The 18236-nt window shown below is 39.6% G+C and overlaps 1 protein-coding gene across 1 annotated transcript in view; it reads right to left on the bottom strand.

The window, feature by feature from the left end:
- Window positions 1-6: 6 nt before the first annotated feature.
- Window positions 7-18236, bottom strand: part of EMB (embigin) — a 66104-nt gene continuing 47874 nt past the window's right edge. The window contains exons 6-10 of the mRNA XM_045285245.1: window positions 14747-14874; window positions 11109-11391; window positions 10069-10102; window positions 3594-3684; window positions 7-1599 (exon numbers count right to left, since the gene is read on the bottom strand). Of these exons, the coding sequence (XP_045141180.1) occupies window positions 3609-3684; window positions 10069-10102; window positions 11109-11391; window positions 14747-14874 (521 nt within the window). The 3' untranslated portion in view covers window positions 7-1599; window positions 3594-3608. The remainder of the gene's footprint in view (window positions 1600-3593; window positions 3685-10068; window positions 10103-11108; window positions 11392-14746; window positions 14875-18236) is intronic.

Genomic DNA, 18236 nt, shown 5'->3' with positions numbered 1-18236 from the left:
TGACAAAATAGTATGTGTTCCACAAACAACCATGTGTAGGTAACATCCTTTACAAGAAAATAGTGCTGCAATAAAATAATTAACAGCTTGCCATTTACTACTTCAGGTGAGTTGAGGAGTGATTATTCATACTTGCAAGATTGTAAACTATTGGTTAAGATGTCATATATTTTTCACAAGAAGAATTTTATCATAATTTTCACAGTCTATACATCATGTAAATTTCTATGAAGTAATTTTTCCCCCCAAATTGTTCAACTCCCCTTTCCCTTAGCCAACAAGAATCATGGTTACCTTACTAGCAATCCACACTCTTCCTTTGGGTTCTGATCTTATTCTGACTCATTAGCTACTAAGAGGAAGGGGATATTGAATGCACCTGCATCAAGCTTCCCCATCTTCCCCATAACATAGCACCCTAAGGCTAATTTTGATATCTTATTCCAAGGCATTCACAATTCGTGTGTCCAGAGTTCATGTTAATTCTTTTACAAAAGATTTAAGTTACATATGCAGTAGAAATGAACTATCTTATATTTAAGGTTAAATCTTAAGCATTCACAGAATCATTTACACAGTACATCAGGGTTCAGGTTCATTCTGGATTTGAATCAAAGTTAGCATTGATAAGCACTTTTTAGGCATTGTTTGGCCATGGAATTAGTTTCTGCACACTGACCAAGACTGTGCCTGAAAATATGTATATAACATGAAGCCAGCATGGAAATACTTGACCTTGAGCAATGAATCAAAGACATCTCTATGGAAGTATTGCATTCTGGTTCCATGGCCTTGCACCCACAAAAATTCACATCAGGCATATCCCAAGAAGTCTAAACCACGTCGTTTTAGGAGAGAGAAAAGTTCTCCAGAGGGAAAGACCAGGAAGCATGTTAGCGTGGATATGTACGCTGTAGAGATGAATGGACTAATCATGGAAACCTGCTTTTGTGTCACAGAGCTATGGGCAAATGTTTTTCATTTCCTGCTTTAATCTAATATTTATGGGTGAAAAGTATGTGTTTCTTCTGGAGACTGAGTGTTAACCATCATTAGCAAAGACAGAAAGTAATTCATTTCCCAGTTTAGATATTCTTCTTTTCAGTAACACAGAAGGAGGAACTACATAGAAACTGTTATACATTCTTAGATATACAGTAAGAATAATTATGGAGGGAAACTTTTTAAGAGAAATGGCAAAGGCTTTCTCTTGAATGAAGTCTTTGGTTATAACTAGGCCTTGAATGACATTTGCTCCATGAACTATTAACAGGTTTTGCAGGCATCTGTTCAGCACTTGCCTTGAGGACCAGCATTAAATGATCTATCCTGAGTTATACAGCTCATAAAACATAGTTAATACAATTTACCTGGCATTAATGTACAATGATTACAGAATAAAACTATATCTTTAGTTCTGAGATAGCATATATAATTTATGAAGCTGCAGCTGAGCATATTGAGATTTCCGTTTTTTCAAAACATAAAGTCAGATGACCCTAAGAGAAAGCATAAACAAAGCTGAAACAAAAACTCTTGACATAAATTCCCATGACACTTGACAAGTTGAATGTCTCTCATTCCTTGGCTCACAGATTCCTAAGTTAAATAAAGCATAATGAAACACAGTTAGCAGGTCCTGGTTCTTCTATATCAACTTTTTATCACTTTATCAAAGCAAAAAGTGATGAGAGGTAATTTAAACTACAACCGAAACAAAGATATCTTACATTAAATACTCGATAAAAATATTGATAAAATATTAATACTTTGAGTCTAAGCAGAAATGAAATTATTGGTCTAGTTTACAGCATAGGATATAAAAGAGTAAATTTTCAAAATGATTAACGAAAGTTGAGGTGGGAAAATAAGTCTGTATAAAAATTGTAAAGGAAACCAGCTCACGGTGGTGAGGAGAGTATAGGAGGCCTGGTAGGGCGTGATCAATGGTGATGTAACCAAAAGGAATTACTGAAACCCAAATGAAGGCTGAGCATGATAGTGGGACAAGAGGAAAGTAAAAGGGAATAGAGGAAAGAGCTAGGAGGCAAAGGGCATTTATAGAGGTCTAAATAAAGGCATGTACATATGTAAACATGTTTATATATGAGGATGGGGAAATAGATCTATGTGCATAGATTTATAGGTTTAGTATTAAGGTAGCAGATGGACATTGGGCCTCTACTCAAGTACTCCCACAATCAAGAATATTTTGTTCTATTAAATTGGCATTCCATGATGCTCACCTTCCCGACACAATTGCTGAAGACAAAGCAAGTGCATAAGCAAATGTGAAGAAAGCTGATGGAGCCCAGCTATCAAAAGATATAGATAAAGTCTAGGGTCTTGAGGGTAAATAAGTGGCCATCTAGCTGAGAAGCAACAGAGCCCATATGGAAGAAGCACACCAGCCTGTGTGATTGCGAGGTGCCGAAGAGATCAGTTATCAGGCATCAAAGAACAAAAAAGGATATCATTGTGTGCTCACCTCCCCGATACAATCGCTGAAGACAAATTGGTGGATAAGCAAATGAGGTGAAGAAAGCTGATGGTGCCTGGCTATCAAAAGATATAGCGTCTGGGGTCTTACAGGCTTGAAGGTAAACAAGCAGCCATCTAGCTCAGAAGCAACAAAGCCCACATGGAAGAAGCAAACCAGCCTGTGCGATCACGAGGTGTCGAAGGGATGAGGTATCAGGCATCATCAGAACAAAAAATCATATCATTGTGAATGAGAGGGAATGTGGAGTAGAGACCCAAAACCCATCTGCAGGCAATTGGACATCCCCTTAAGGAAGGGTCAGGGGGAGGAGATGAGCCAATCAGGGAAGAGTGTAGCAATGATGAAACATACAACTTTCCTCAAGTTCCTAAATGTTCCTCCCCACCCACTATCATGATGCCAATTCTACCTTACAAACCTGGCTAGACTAGAGGATGTACACTGGTACAGATAGGAACTGGAAACACAGGGAATTCAGGACAGATGATCCCTTCAGGACCAGTAGTGAGAGTGGAGATACCGAGAGGGTGGTGGTAAGGTGAGGTAGAAAGGGCGAACAGATCACAGGGATCTACATATAACCTCCTCCCTGGAGGACGGACAACAGAAAAGTGGGTGAAGGGAGACTTCAGACAGTGTAAGATATGACAAAATAATAATTTGTAAGTTATCAAGGATTTATGAGAGAGGGGAAAGTGGGGAGGGAGGGGAGAAAATGAGGAGCTGATGACAGGGCTTAAGTGGAGAGCAAATGTTTGGAGAATGATGAGGGTAATGAATGTACAAGTGTGCTTTACACAATTGATGGGTGTATGGATTGTGATGAGTTGTATGAGCCCCCAATAAAATGATTTTAAAAAAAAGAATTATACTGACATAAATAAATAAATACGAAGGTTAAAAAAAAGAAAGCAGCTCATGATAAAGAAAAGAAAAAAAGACATAAGGCTTTGAAATTAGATTTACTTTTCAATTGATTTCTAATTCTATATAAAGATACTCAGCACATAACAAAAGACTAGTTCTTTTATCTTTAGACATGAACCTAAAAATTAACTGTCTTTAATAGTGAATATTTAATTAATTTTACCTTTTATTTGGTGTATCATTTGGAAGTAATTGAATTTTTTCTGTGCCGAGGGGCATTATTTTCTAGACCATTACTACTATCATCTGATTTCCTGTATAGAAAACAAAAGCAAACCCATTAGGTCTACCACTGCACTGGGTAACTCAGTATACCAATTACTGTAGCCTGTCTATTGTACTTGAATACAAAAAGTCAGTGCAATGTATTACAGTTTATAGCTGGCCTATACTTGTATCACTTTCTTTCCTCAACTGTGTAATATATTATACACCATTAGCTAGACTAATGACACTACCAAAAGAACTACTTTATGAAGCATGGAAATAATTAATAATGTTCTCTAACATAAAATGTCTCTAAGGTGAAACAAAGACATATATAAAACATAGATTTACAAATGGATTTGGGGCTCATACATAATTCTTCCCCAATCTAAGAACAATTGGTCCTAATGATATGGCCCCTACTTGGCGCTCACTTTCATGAAGCGATCACTGAAGATATGGGTGCTATAGCAAAGTGTGCTTAAGAAACCAGATCATGGCCAGTAACCAGAAAGAATAGCATCTAGGTTCTTAACGACTTATCTTCAAAGAAGCAATCATCTACGTGAGGTGTCAACTAAGTCCGCTTGAAAGAAGCACACCAACCTGTGTGATCCAAGAATTATAATTAATATAATCCAAACTAGAAGAATGGAATGGTATCAGAGCTTAAATTTTGAACACCTGGTTTGTAGAAAACTATGTATGACAGTAGAAGCCCAAAATCCATTTGGAGGGTCCACTCATAGATTAAGCAAACCTCTGGTGCATTCCTTCTAAAAACAGTTGAAGGAGGTGAATAGCCTTGCGATCATGCAGAATGCATTGCAAAAATGGATCATTACAGATGTCATTACGTTAGCATTTAAGACCTTATCATTTGATCCCCATTAAGATGCATTTTAAAATGGTTCTAGTTTTTTGATATTTAAAATTTTATTTTCTACCAGAGTCTTTCTCTGCTTTACTTTTCTATTGTTGTTTTAAGTGCATATTTTTCTGTATATGAAATCCAGGATAGGTAAATCTATACAGACAATAACTTACTGGATTAATGGTTTCTTGTGGGTATGGCAGGGAAGGTTGGAGGGGAAGGGAATATGGAGCTAATAAAAAGTACAAGAAGAAAGTGTTCTAAAATGGATTGTTGAAATGATTGTACAACTTTTTTGCTTTTTGATTGTACAACTTATGCTAGAACTATTGATCTGTATGATATATGGATTATGTGCCAATAAAACTATTTAAGAAAAAAAAGAGCAAGTTAATGCAAGCAGAAGTCACAATCCTTAAAAAGATTTTACTCTTAATGTTCATATTTACATTAGAGATGAAATGCTCCCACAGGCAAGGCTTATTACATGTAGAAGGAGACTTTCTCCTCTCATTTTTTTATGGGAAAAAGGTCCAAGAATCTGTTCTCATAAATATTATCGCTGACAAAGCCCTATGGAACAGCTCGAGATTGTCACATGGGGTCTCAATGGGGTGCAGCTGAGTAGAAGGCACCTATCAACCACAGCAACAAAAAGCATGAATGGAGTTTGAAGATAGGGGTGTGGACATAGTGACATGGATGTTATATGCTAACATGCTCATTTTCCTGAATTGGAGGAAAAACCATGGCTCTTTAACCTATGCATGTGGGTTTCAGATCCCCAAGAGAAAAATGGCCAAACCAAGGGTCCGTAATGAATGCCTTCCTAGGTACCTGAATCAATAAGTCATTACCACTAGAAGGGGAAAAAAATAATTACATCACTCAAGTAAAAATTGAAGGGAAGGGCCCGGTGTGAATTAAATATCTGAGAGGACCAGAGAAACAAGTTCCTTATTGAATTATCTCATTTTTATACTGTATCCTTATTATTATGTTTACATCACTTTCACTAATAAACTTTTGAATCACTGCTATCTAAAAATGTGCCAAAACCGAAATCCAGTGCCATCAAGTTGATTCTAATTCATAGTAACCCAAAATAGGGTTTCTGAGGCTTGTAAATCTTTACAGGAAGCCAACAAACTGAGGGACAAGGGAACAACAAGAGATTGAAAACTGTTGGCGAGGAGGGTGTAGAACACCTGGGGGTGTTTGATCAAGTGCAATGTAAACGAGAGGAATTACTGACAGCTGAATGAAGGTCGAACATGATAGTGGGACAGGAGGAAAGTAAAAGGAAATAAAGGAAAGAACTAGGAGGCAAAAGACATTTGGAGAGGTATAAATAAACGCACATATATATGTAAGTATATTAATATATAACAATAGGGATATAGGTCTATGTACATATATTAATATGATTAGTATCAAGGAAGCAGATGAACATTGAGCCTCTATTCAAGTCCTCTCTCAATGCAAGAACACTCTATCTTAATAACCCAACATTCTGTGAGGCTCATCTTCCTGACACGATCACTGAAATCAAAATGGGTACATAAGCTAATGTGGGGAAGAAAGCTGATGGTGCCTGGCTATTAGAAGATATACTCTCTGTGGTCTTAAAGGCTTGAAGTTAAACAAGTGGCCATCTAGCAGGAAAGCAACAAAGTTCACATGGAAGAAGTACACCAGCCTGTGTGATCATGAGGTGTCGACAGGATCAGGTATCAGGCCTCAGAAGACCCCAAACAATTATATCGATGCAAATGGTGGGGGTTGAAGTGGAGACTCAAAACCCATCTGCAGAAAAGTGAACATCACCTCACAGAAGGGTCAGAAGGAAAGGACGAGCCAGCCAGGGTGCAGTATGGCACCGGCAAAACACACAATATTCCTCTAGTTCTTTAATGCTTCCTCCCCCCAGCTATCATGACCCTAGTCCTACCTTAAAAATCTGGCTAGAACAGAGCATGTACACTAGTACAAATAAGTGCTCCCAACAAACTGGATCCAGGGCAGAAAACCACCTCAGGAATAATAATTGGGAGTAATGATACCATGAGGGAAGAGGAAAGTGGGGAGGGGAGAAGGGAAACTGATCACAATGATAGACATATTAACCCCCTCCCTACCCCCTGAGGGATAAACAACAGAAATGTGGGTGAAGGGAGACAGTGGTTGGTGTACAATATGAAAATAATAATTTATAATTTATCAAGTGTTCATGAGGGTGGGGAGGGTGGGGGAAAACGAGGAGTTGATGCCAAGGGCTCAAGTAGAAAGAAAATGTTTTGAAAATGATGATGGCAACATATGTACAGATGTGCTTGAAACAACTGATGCATGGACTGTTCTAAGAACTGCAAGAGCCCCAATAACAATGATTTATTAAAAGACAATCTTGACAGGACCAGATAGTCTCATCTGTCTCCAACAGAATGGCCAGTGGGTTGACCCCTTGTTGTTAGCAGCCTAAGCTTACCTGCTAGTCACCTAGATATGTTTAAGATACAATAATAACATTTCTTTTCTGTCAAGAAAAAATTATCATCTAATTATATACCTCAAAAAGAGAATTGGCAAAGCCTTGTGCTAAGTAAACTCAAATGCCCTTGGCACTTAAATTAATCTAATGCTTTTAAAGTACCCCAGGCACTAAGCTTAAGCACAGTGAGAAATCTCTGAGGAACAGCACAAGAGAAAGGCGTGTAAATGACACAGTTCCAAGGGAAAACACTCCTTATCCTACAGATTGAATCTAACCAACAACCTTGTAAAATAATCCAGGACAGATAGGAAAGATTAAAGTAGGCGGCACAACAAACCATAAATTATTTGGAACCAGTCTACTCTGCAGTGCTCTGGCACCACATTTTTGGAGAGTCTCAAGCAATCAGAATACACTGAGACCAGGAAAAAAAAGAAAAACAGCCTCTCCTTCCCTTTGGGTTGATTCCAACTCAGAGCAACCCTATAGGACAAAATAGAACTGCTCGTGTGGGTTTCTGTAACTATAATTCTTTATGGTAGTAGGTAGCCTTCTCTTTCTCCTGTTGAATAGCTGGTGGTTTCAAACTGATGATCTTGTAGTTTCAAACTGATGATCTTGGGGCTAGCAGTTCAATGTATAACCACTCCTCCACCAGGGCTTTCTACTAAAACCAGAGCAACCTCCAAAGGAAAACTCAAAAAGAATGACTGAGACATTGGAGATGCTAAGCTTGGAGAACAGAAGAATATGTGTACGGTTCTGTCTTCAATTACCTGAATGACTGTCATTAATTGTAAGAAAGTAGACCATTAAAAAGAATCAAAGAGATTTCATCAAATCTCTTCTTCATTAGATGTTCATGATTTCTAGAAAGAAAAAGGGCTGCCATGAGATTCAATTTCCTTTCAACTGTGAGCGTCTACGACAATAAGACAGCACCCCATTTCCCCTCTCTGTGGAGGTTGTGATAGAATTTTCGCTGCCATCAGGTCAACACTGATTCATAGCAACCCCCTGTGGGTTTTTGAGACTGCAACTGTTCACAGGAGCAGAAAACCCAATGTCTCCTACAGAGCTGCTGGTGATTTTGAACTTCTGGCCATGCAGTTTGCAGCCCAACATGTAACCACTACACCCTCCATGGTGACAGAATTATGTGTCCATAACTAAGTGTGGCAGTTACATAATCTCCTGTCAACTTGTGAAGGGGTGGAACCTAGCCTGTCAACCAGGTTGGAGCTTGATAAGCTCATTTGGAAGCGCAAAGGAGATAAATAGCTGACTGGAGGCCGGACTCACACTCTCTCTGCCTTATCTTCCTGCTGACAAGACACATGGATCTACACAGATGGAGCCAGAGCCCTGGAGCTGGAGGCACCACGTGGAGACCCACGCCAGCACAGAGGTGCTTCCACCGCCACTGGATCCACAAGACTTTCCACCCACTGGCCTGTGATCTTCCAGCTTTCGGCACCATTGCTTGTGTTACATGAGTCTGAAGAGGAATTTATAAACTGGTTTCTGACATATGGGCTAATGTCAGACTTATGGGCTTGATCTGAACTGGGCTTGGATGTTTTCTCAATATGCAATCACTCTTTGATCTAAAGCTCTTACATATATATGAGTGTCCTGGATTTTTTTCTCTAGTCCACCAAAACTAACACACTAAGACTCACATTTGGTGAATTTACCTGTCCTACATGAATTAAGGAAAATCTATTTGAATAAATCTGTGAATATCTGCAGGGCAATTAGTTACCACCTCCTACTTTTGAACTGTGGCTTCTGCACTCACATCTCAGAGTCCTGTTGGCAGTAACAATGAATTCCATGGGGCCTCTGTGTTGTTGGTACAGTACTTCAGGGCTCTGCTTTCCCAGGTTTCTTTTGTCTGCTCTAATCTGGTATCATTTTCCGGATTCCCAGCCCTTCACGTTCTTACTCATGCGTTAATACCCATCCTCAGTACCTCTAAGACTGGCCTCCATTCTCAGTTCTCTGACCTGAAAGAGCAGAGAACTTCTAGCTTTTGCCAAACCTAATTACGACTCTGTTAACGTCAATCCCAGCCTTCCTCATGCTCAACCTCTACCAAAGAGCACTGTACGCGAACTTACACAAACATTTCCGTGCTCTTCGATTCTCAAAAACAAACAAACAAAACCCAAACTAAAAGAAAACCCTAGTAGGAATTAGACCAGTGGTTTTCAAGATGAGAACCAGAATCATTGGTGCAAATCTTCTTGACATGATTGAACAATTGAATTGTACGATGTGAATGATGTGCCAGTAAAATTAAAAATAATAATAATAATAAAGAATCACCGGTAGATATTTTAATAAGCATGAGAGTTCTCATCCCCAAAGCTTTGCATCCGTTTGCTTCAATAAGGCCTAAGCAACTCTCTCTCTACATATTTAACTTCCTAATTGAGAATTAGGTGAAAGTTTATAAAGTAGATCATTAGTTTCGCACTAAACAGTGTATGCAAATTCTTTGTTTGAACTCATCCGTTTCCATCTCTTCAATGCGCCTGCGTTCTTTCTCCCGGCTTCCTGTTTCCACTCCTCCTCCATCTCGAAGCCTCTTGGGTTGATTAATCCACTACAGAGCTCCTAAGTGAGCCGACACATAGTCAGAGCTGAGAATTGCTACTTGAAGCAAGTCAATACTTCCTTTTGATTAACGAACACCTTTTGTGCACCAAAGCCTGAAGTAAGCATTTTTATATAAATAATCCCATGTAATCTAACATGGGAAGTGCGGCTACTACAATCATTTCAGGGAAGTACACTGAAGCATAGGCAGTGCAGGCAGTAAACAGGGACGAGGGCTAACCCAGGCAGGCGCCACTCTCATCGCAGCACAGCAGTTACAGAAGAGATAGACCGATGCTAGAGATCTCTGCCGTGTGTGTGTGTGTGTGTGTGTGTGTGTGTGTGTGTGTGTGTGTGTGTTGTACAGAGAGAGAAAACCTTGGGGGCCCTTTGCTCAACTTACTCTTTATTCAATTTTCCCTAATGTTGTATTTTAGTCAACTCAACAATAATACTTACAGCTGTTCAATTTGCTCAAATTCTTTTCCTCCATCTGTGTAAACAGAAGAATGTAAGGATTAAGGTTCATTTACTCCTTTTGTGTGGCAGCCACGTTCCTTTCACTTTCCCCTAGGAAACGAGCACCGTGCTGTTCCCTCCCTTTGGCACGAGGGACAGAAACACCACGGCAGACATCGGCACGCCACCAGGCCTCTGCCAAGTCCCCAGGCCTCCCCCCAATCAACCAAACATAATTTTTGTGCCCTGGGATTTGGAAAAATAGATAAATGATTTGCAATGATTAGATTTGGGCTTAAAAAGTTACAGAATGTAAAACTTATTTTCTTAGCAGACCTTGGATTTCTCAACTCATAACCCATCAAGCACAGGGTCAAATAAAGGAAGCTGACAGAAAAAACAAATGTCTCTTGTTTGGGAACTCCAGAAGTTTGATAAAACTAAGTGTAAAGAATGAAATATCTAAGTGAAAGAATAGTTGTAGGCGATGGCGGATGATATAAGATATGAAAATAATAATCTATAACTTATCAAGGGTTTGTGAGGGAGGGTGGACGGGGGTGCGGGAGGGGGAGCTGAAATCAGGGGCTCAAGTGGGAAGAGAATGCTTTGAAGATGATGGTGGCATATGTGCAAATGTGCTTGACACAAAGGATGAATGTATGGATTGTGATAAGAGATGTAAGAGTCCCTAACAAAAGGACTATTTTATTTAAAAAAAATAGTTGTTTGTCTTTGCCATGTTTTCTGTTAGACCATGCCAGCATTTTCTAATTTCTGAGGCCAAAACACACATCACCTAATTGGTGCTCAGGCACAGGAGTACCAAAGGAAAGACAATACCAAACAATGTTAGTGCTCTGAGTTTAAGGACGTACGTTGCTCCAAGTGCATAACTCTCTGACACTATTTGAACATAAAACACAATCCAAATTAAAACAAAAATCAAAAAACTGGATTCCTCCCAAAACGTTCATGTCGCTGCAGTCTGATAGCTTAAAAAAAAAAAAAAAGTTGGGGAAGAAAAGAAAAAGCCCTACCTGGTTGACTTCTTTTCCTTTGTGTATACATTTCACAAAGCAGAATGGCAGTCACTAAAAGAATAACCTCAGCGACTACTGCAAAGAAGGGCTTCAGGGGCACCAAATAGGTCAGCACCACCAACTCAGTGAGGAGTTCCCTCTCCCCTAACTGGAAGACCGCACGGCACCAGTAAGACCCCTGGTCCTCCTCTGTAAGCTGCATTATCTTGAGCTTTGTTTCATTGCCGTGCGTTCCATTGATCACATAGAATTTATCACTCAGTTGAATGTTGACAGGGACCTGATAGAAAGAGATATTAAAAATGCATAAGTATCATATTGTATAAGGGATACGTGTCCTAAAGGACCTACTTTCCAGTTATAGCAATAGGATGATGCTGGGAAAACTGCTTACTGCAAAAGGCACAGGATAGCGTATTGAAATTTGTGAGAAGTTTTACATTTGATCTCCTGGAGGTAGCAAACGATTTCAAACTACAGTGCATAGATTATCCTGGACAATGTTCCATGAGGGGATGAAGGGACAGTCCCAGCCATCTGGGTTTCATGTTCTAGTCCTCCACTAGCTCGTTAGTTCAAGTGCTGCCTCCTCCATCCGTCTCAGGCAAACACCGAAACAACCAGTTCTGTGGCCCTACCACCTCTGGTCACTCTCCCAAGGAAGAGCGCTCACTCCTAACAAGGTGACATCTTCGAGACTGTGGAACTGACCGAAAGGAATGAACGGTGAAAACCACCCTTGGCCCTGCCATATACGGGTGTCCACACATGTTCAGAAGCAGCCTCGGTGCTGCAGTGATACGGCCCTTCGCCACCCACCAAAAGGTCTGCGGTTGACACAATGGATGGATTGTCATAAGACGTGTACGAGCCCCCAATAAAATGATTTTTAAAAAAAGGTCAGTGGTTCCAAAGCCCCAGCTGTTCTGTTTGCACAAAGGTTTGTTGTTGTTGTTGTTGTTGTTGTTGTGACTTCAAGTCAATTCTCACCCAAAGTGACCCGGTGCACAACAGAAGAAACACTGTCCAGTTGTGGCCAGCCTCACAATTGTTCCTGTGTTTGAGCCCATTGTTACAGCCACTATGTCAACGCACCTCCCTGATGGGCTGCCTCTTCTCCGCCGCTCCTTACTTTACCAAACATGCAGGAAGATCCACAGCCTTGGGAACCTTGCGGAGAAAGTTCTGCTCTGTCCGAGTCCACTAGAGGGCGACCGTCAGGGGGTACTCATTCTGCCTTTTCTTCTCTGACATTCTTCCCAAGCAGGCGTCTGTGATGCTCGGAATCCTTCTCAAACTCTCAAGAGTCAGACCAACGGATTTCGTAGGGCTTTTTTATTTAATCTATTTGCATTACATTTTATTTTCAAGCCATTTGATGCCTCCATTGCTCTCACTCCACTGCACAGTTCAATATACATATATCCTTGGAGGTTGTCTAATGAAGAGCCGTCTGAGTATAATTTGCTGGAAGATCTTAGCAAAGTGGCCGGCTGCCTGCTCTGAGTGCACTCAAAGCATGGCTAGTGAATGGGAAGCTCTGCGATTGCACAGGTAGCCCGGGGAGGGTAATTCTAACACAGACCTGCACTCTCTATTGTGAAAAATCCTTGACTCAGGGTTTCTGAACCTAATTATTCCGACTTTTTATACCATCCTAATGTGCTCCCTATGTAGGGCCAAATTAAGAGAGGATTAGCATAGCTGGGAGAGAAGCAAAGGAGCCCTGGTGGCACCTCCTTTAACCACCGGGCTGCTAACAAACAGCAAGGTCAGTGGTTCCCATCCACCAGCTGCTCCACAGGGAAAAGAGGAGGCAGTCTGCTCCTGAGTCTGTAAACTCAGCCTGTGAGCCTGTGGAGGAGCAGGACTCTATCCTGTAGGTCCCTGTGAGTCAGAATCAACTCCCTCGCAGTGGAGATTTGTTTTGTTTGTGGTTTTTGTTTTTGACAGAGTCCAGGTACTTGCAAGACTATTGCAAAACATTAGGATACATTAAAAAAAAAAAACACCTCATGGTCACTGAGTCAACGCAGACTCATAGCAATCCTACAGGACAGAGCAGAACTGCCCCTGTGAGTTTGAGGCAGTAATTCTCCCCACACTCCCCTCCCCCTGGAATCAACTCAGTTTTTTTGGCACATAATCCACATACCATACCACTCAATGGTTCAATCATATCAAGAAGAATTGTACAATCATTACCACAATCAATCTGAGAATATTTTCTTTCTTCTTTTTTTCTCCATGGGTTAAATGACCTTTAAAATGAGCTGTGTAATCACGATCAGTTCTAGTGCTCCCTCCCTGCTCCTGCATTTATCAGGCTGTAATTCTTTATGGGAGTAGAAAGTCCCATTATTGGTTTTGAACTGCTCACCTTGCAGTTAGCAGTCCAATGAGTAACTACTATGCCAACAGGGCTCCTTTAAGATAAATTGGGAAGGTCTAAGTTTTCTCTTTATTTTCCTATGATATATAAGTAAAATTTCTCTTTCTATATATATGTGTGTGTGTGTGTGTGTGTGTAAAATATATCTCTATATAAGTTTTTTTCCTATATAATGTAAAATATATTTCTATTTGTTCCACCTATTTACATGTTTGTAAAAATGTTTACCAACACACTAACTAAACTGCTGCCATTTCTAGTCACCCTCAAGGGAGAAATGATAATGATCAAAATCTGCACCTAAGTGATATGGAAATGCTTCTCTAAACTCTCAACACACTGTTCCTACAGAATCAGGCGACATTCTTTCGAAGTGCTCCCTCGGCCACCCTTCACCAGCCTAGTATACAACCAATTTTGACTAAAGTAATTTACCACCTCATTGTCAGCTCGACACCATCTCAGACTGTTCCTTTTAGAAGCACAACTTGCTTTTAGCAAGACTTTGGTTTGAATCCGTATCAGCACCAGGACAAAAGAGGGCTGTTCCCTGTGAGGTGCTGTCCCGAATTTCCCAGTCATTAGGAAGAAAGAGGGAAGCTAGAAATGATGTCTTTAATACTAATGTGTTTTTTAAGATCAACTCTTTGGTCATTTCTCTTAAACAAATAGGTATTAACAGTAGTTGGCTCCCATGAGGTCTCCAGAGGCCACAAAAAGGTCAATTTCTTTTATTAATAAAATATGAGACTTAGGTTTAAGTTGTCAAATTTTCAAAGTTTTAAATTTTCATGTTTAAGTTTTCAAATATTTATTCCTTTCTCAAATGGTGTACTTGTGCTACATTCATCACAGATGTTGGAGAAGCCAAAAACAGGAAATGGTGGTCTTTTTTTTCTTCTAATTACTCTCATGGAATAAGAAAGCGCTTGTAGGAAGATATTTTTTGAACCTTCGCAACTAAAAATGGATTGTGACTTCCTTCCAAGAAATTTCACTAAATTGCTAAACTTAAAAAATAAATGGGGAAACAGTTTATGAAATTTAGGGTACCTTCAGACATATACTGTAATATGCTGAAAATATTAGGAGGCAATCCACTTATTGCTATAACTTAATTAATACATATTAAAGAGCAAGGTACTAGAAGTACAAACCATTCTAGGGATTATGAATCAGTTATATTAACATTATTTATGCAATAAAAGTGATTTAGTTAAAAATCAAAGACATTTGGTCCTACCTGCACACTCCCATTACTACTGTACCAGATCCAACTCACGGGAACACAGTTGGGACATCTACATGCCAAGACAGTAGTATCTCCCACATATGTGACTGCTGGCTTGGTTTTACCTTGAATTTCAGGGACTATGGGAAATTAAGAGAAATATATGTTAGTAGAGGAGTTTGAAGACAGGGCTCCAACTATGGTTAATTTCTACTTTCATTTTCTCACTAATATAATTTCACTTAAATTCTATATAAAATGAAACTGATTTATAATAGTTGATACACTAGATATGCAATGTAGAAGAAAATACTTTTGTAATTGAGATAGCTAGTTTATTGTGCCAGCCTGGCCGATAGACACATGTGGGATTAATTGAAGGGCAGAGAGATGAGTGGCTCGGTGAGCCTCGCCTTTCTTGTCTCTCGCTCTTTGATCATTGGACCAGTGTGAGGCTGCCCTACTTGTCTGTGCCTCAATTTGCAAGCTACACTACCTGTGGGACACCTAACCTAGGACTGTGTCGCTGTAATTTGAGGTCCCTTTAAGATCTGCCTCACCACACAATTGGAATTTACATGTCTTGAGCTGGGGACTGACTGTTGGTGACCTGCTTTGCTGTTTGCTGCCTGTGCCGGGATAGCCTGAATCTCTCTACAGAGGACTACCTGGCGGCCCTCAAGACTTGAACGACTGCCAGTGTCTCACAACCTTCTCATGGGAGTGAGTTGCAGAGCCATTTGTACTGCTTTATAATTTAACTGTTCATTTCTTGTATTATCTAACCATCTGTATATAATTTAACTATTCATTTCTTATGTTATATATCTATATGTCTTTATATATATCTTTATATATGTACTTATATATATATAATTTTATCTCTCTAGAGAACCCTGTCTAACACAATAATGAAGAATAATAATAGTAAAATTTATGGAAAAGGCTTTATTTCAGTTTCTTTAGTATGTCACCTACGTGAACATATATGTTCAAGTTACTAGGGAGTGGATAAGGAATAAAATAACCTATTTGTAAACCAATTCTGTCCACCTATCAAATTACCTGAGAGCTATTCTTTTCAAAGTTCTACACTTAGATTACATTTGAGTGGAGATAAATTTTCAGGATATAGCATCATTAGTTCATAGACTTATGGAAAGTAAGCAAAGAGAGAAAGTTGCAACAGGAGAAATGAACAAAAGTTATGAGGCAGAGAAAAAGAGTTAAAATAGAACATAAGATTAAAACTTACTTTGTGATGAAAATATATATACACCATTGGTATTATCATCAAATTCTTAATCAAGAAGGGTTGAAGCAGAAAATATTGGTAAGATAATAAGGATGGACATTGAATTTAGGGGGAAATCCATTTTAAGGATATAAAAAAGTTAGTAAAGAAAATTAAACCACGAGAACATGAACAATGTGAAAAAAGTCACCCCACAAACAACAGATTGTAAATATTTATCTTACTATCTCCTTCACAGTCAGCCAAAAATGTACACTTAACAAAGATTACTTTTGTACCTGTTCATTTTTGTTTTCCTAATTTTAGCACATTTTTGTGTTTTACCTTTATTTATTTTAGTTTCCCATGAGAGAGAATGGTTGAAATTATGTCTAGTTTCTTTTTTTTCAATAGTTCTATTGATTAAAATTTCACATATCATATACTTCCATTTTGCTTTTAAAAACAATTGTATATATATCATCACAAACAGTTCTAGTGCTCGCCCCTCTCTCCCATATTCACTGCTTGTTCCTCAATTCCCCTCAACTTCCTCCTGCCTCCCATTCCCTCCCCCCGCCATTCCTGATAAGTTATTACATCAGTCATTGTCTCTTTTTCGTGTGTCATAAACTGGGAAACAGAAACAATAAAAAAAACAAATAAATCAGAACAGAAAAAATGTAGGAGAGAAAGAAAAGACCACCAGGAATAATACAAATAAGTAGAAAAATGGTCTGTCTTAGAACAAGTGAGAAATATTTAAACCTAGAGAAAATTCAGATTGGGTCAAAAGGGAGGACAACTGACCATGTATATTATACTTTAGTTCCATCCACCATGATCAAGTTTACAATCATCTCTGTCTGATATTAAAGTTATTTGTATCCTTTAGCTGTGGGCAAGAAGTCTTTCTATACTGTAGACCTTAGCCAACCCCACAGGAAGGATTGTGTTCATATGGAGGGATGGTTTCCAAGCCACCTGGCCATTTAGAACAGAAATAAAAATAAAAAGGAAAATTGGAAGTGAATCTGAACACCGTTCAGAACCACTGGAAAGGGCATTTAGAACAGAGAAGAAATTAGAAGAGAACAGAGAATTAGAAGTTAATATGAACATATTTAAGAACCACAGAAAGGTGCATAAACCCTAGAAAGATCTAATGGCTCCAAATTGAGCCACTTACTGATCCCCTTATCCATCTGAGGCAGAAGGTTAAACTATTAGACACGAAGAGCAGGAGGTAAATTCACAAGAGACAAAGACTGGGAGAAAAATAGCCTAAGCAGCAACTTCCAATTGGCTCAAAGTATCCACACACTCTTTCATTGAAGGGGGAACGAGTTATTCAATGTGGCTCTTCTAGCCAAAGTCTCTAACTCCCACCAATGCCCTTTCCCTGAATGGGTCTGGTAAGAATGTGGGAGAAGCTACTGATAGGATTCACCTGTAACTGCAAACAGGCTTCCCCGGAATGCCATTGTGCTGCATGTAACAAGAGCCCTCTGAGAAGCGGGAGGAGGGATCTCATTAGCAGCCAGAGCCAGGAGTGGAGCACCTCATCTGGACCCAAGATCCTTGCAATGAACCTCCTGGATCCAGATGACTGCTATACCATCAGAGCAGCTGCAGAACCAGGAACCAGAGCATGGAACAGGGTGATGGACTCAAGGAACAAGTAAAGCTGAGTGACTGCGCAGACAGCTGTCTTGTGAAGTGGGATGCCTCTGGGAACTTAATTGGGGACACGGAGCTTGCTGACCCAAGGAGCTTAAGCTTTTGATTGGAGGCTGATAGCAGAGGGGTGTGTTCCTTGGAGATTTATTAGCTGACTTTACAGAACACTCCACATGTCCTCATAAACAATTCAACCTTGAGTCTCATTTCTCATTGCCATTGCAACATGGTAACTGCCTTAATAAACCAAAATTCATAGATTTTGTCTGAGTTTGTGTACCTATTGCAACAGATATTAGAATCCAAAGATGTAAAATAAAGAACACTAATTAAGACAACATGCAATAATACTTTTTTTTTTTTGCAATAATACTTTATGTATTAAGTTTACTCTTCAGAGAACTGAAACCAATCTACAGCCTTGATCAAGGCATTCAGGTGTTTGGCAAAGACAGTTGCAAATGACGGTGTTTGGCAGCCCCAAATACTAAGTGGGTGCCTGCCCCTCCCCCGAGAAGAATTTATCTCAAAGGATGGCACTGAATCTGCAGCTTTGGGAGAAGGATATATCTGACCAGAGCACACAGG

Source organism: Echinops telfairi, unplaced genomic scaffold, assembly GCF_000313985.2.
Source record: "Echinops telfairi isolate 266 unplaced genomic scaffold, ASM31398v2 ScPeMD7_7469;HRSCAF=8507_1, whole genome shotgun sequence".
Lineage (NCBI taxonomy): Eukaryota > Metazoa > Chordata > Mammalia > Afrosoricida > Tenrecidae > Echinops > Echinops telfairi.
This window is presented reverse-complemented; position numbering and strand designations above follow the sequence as displayed.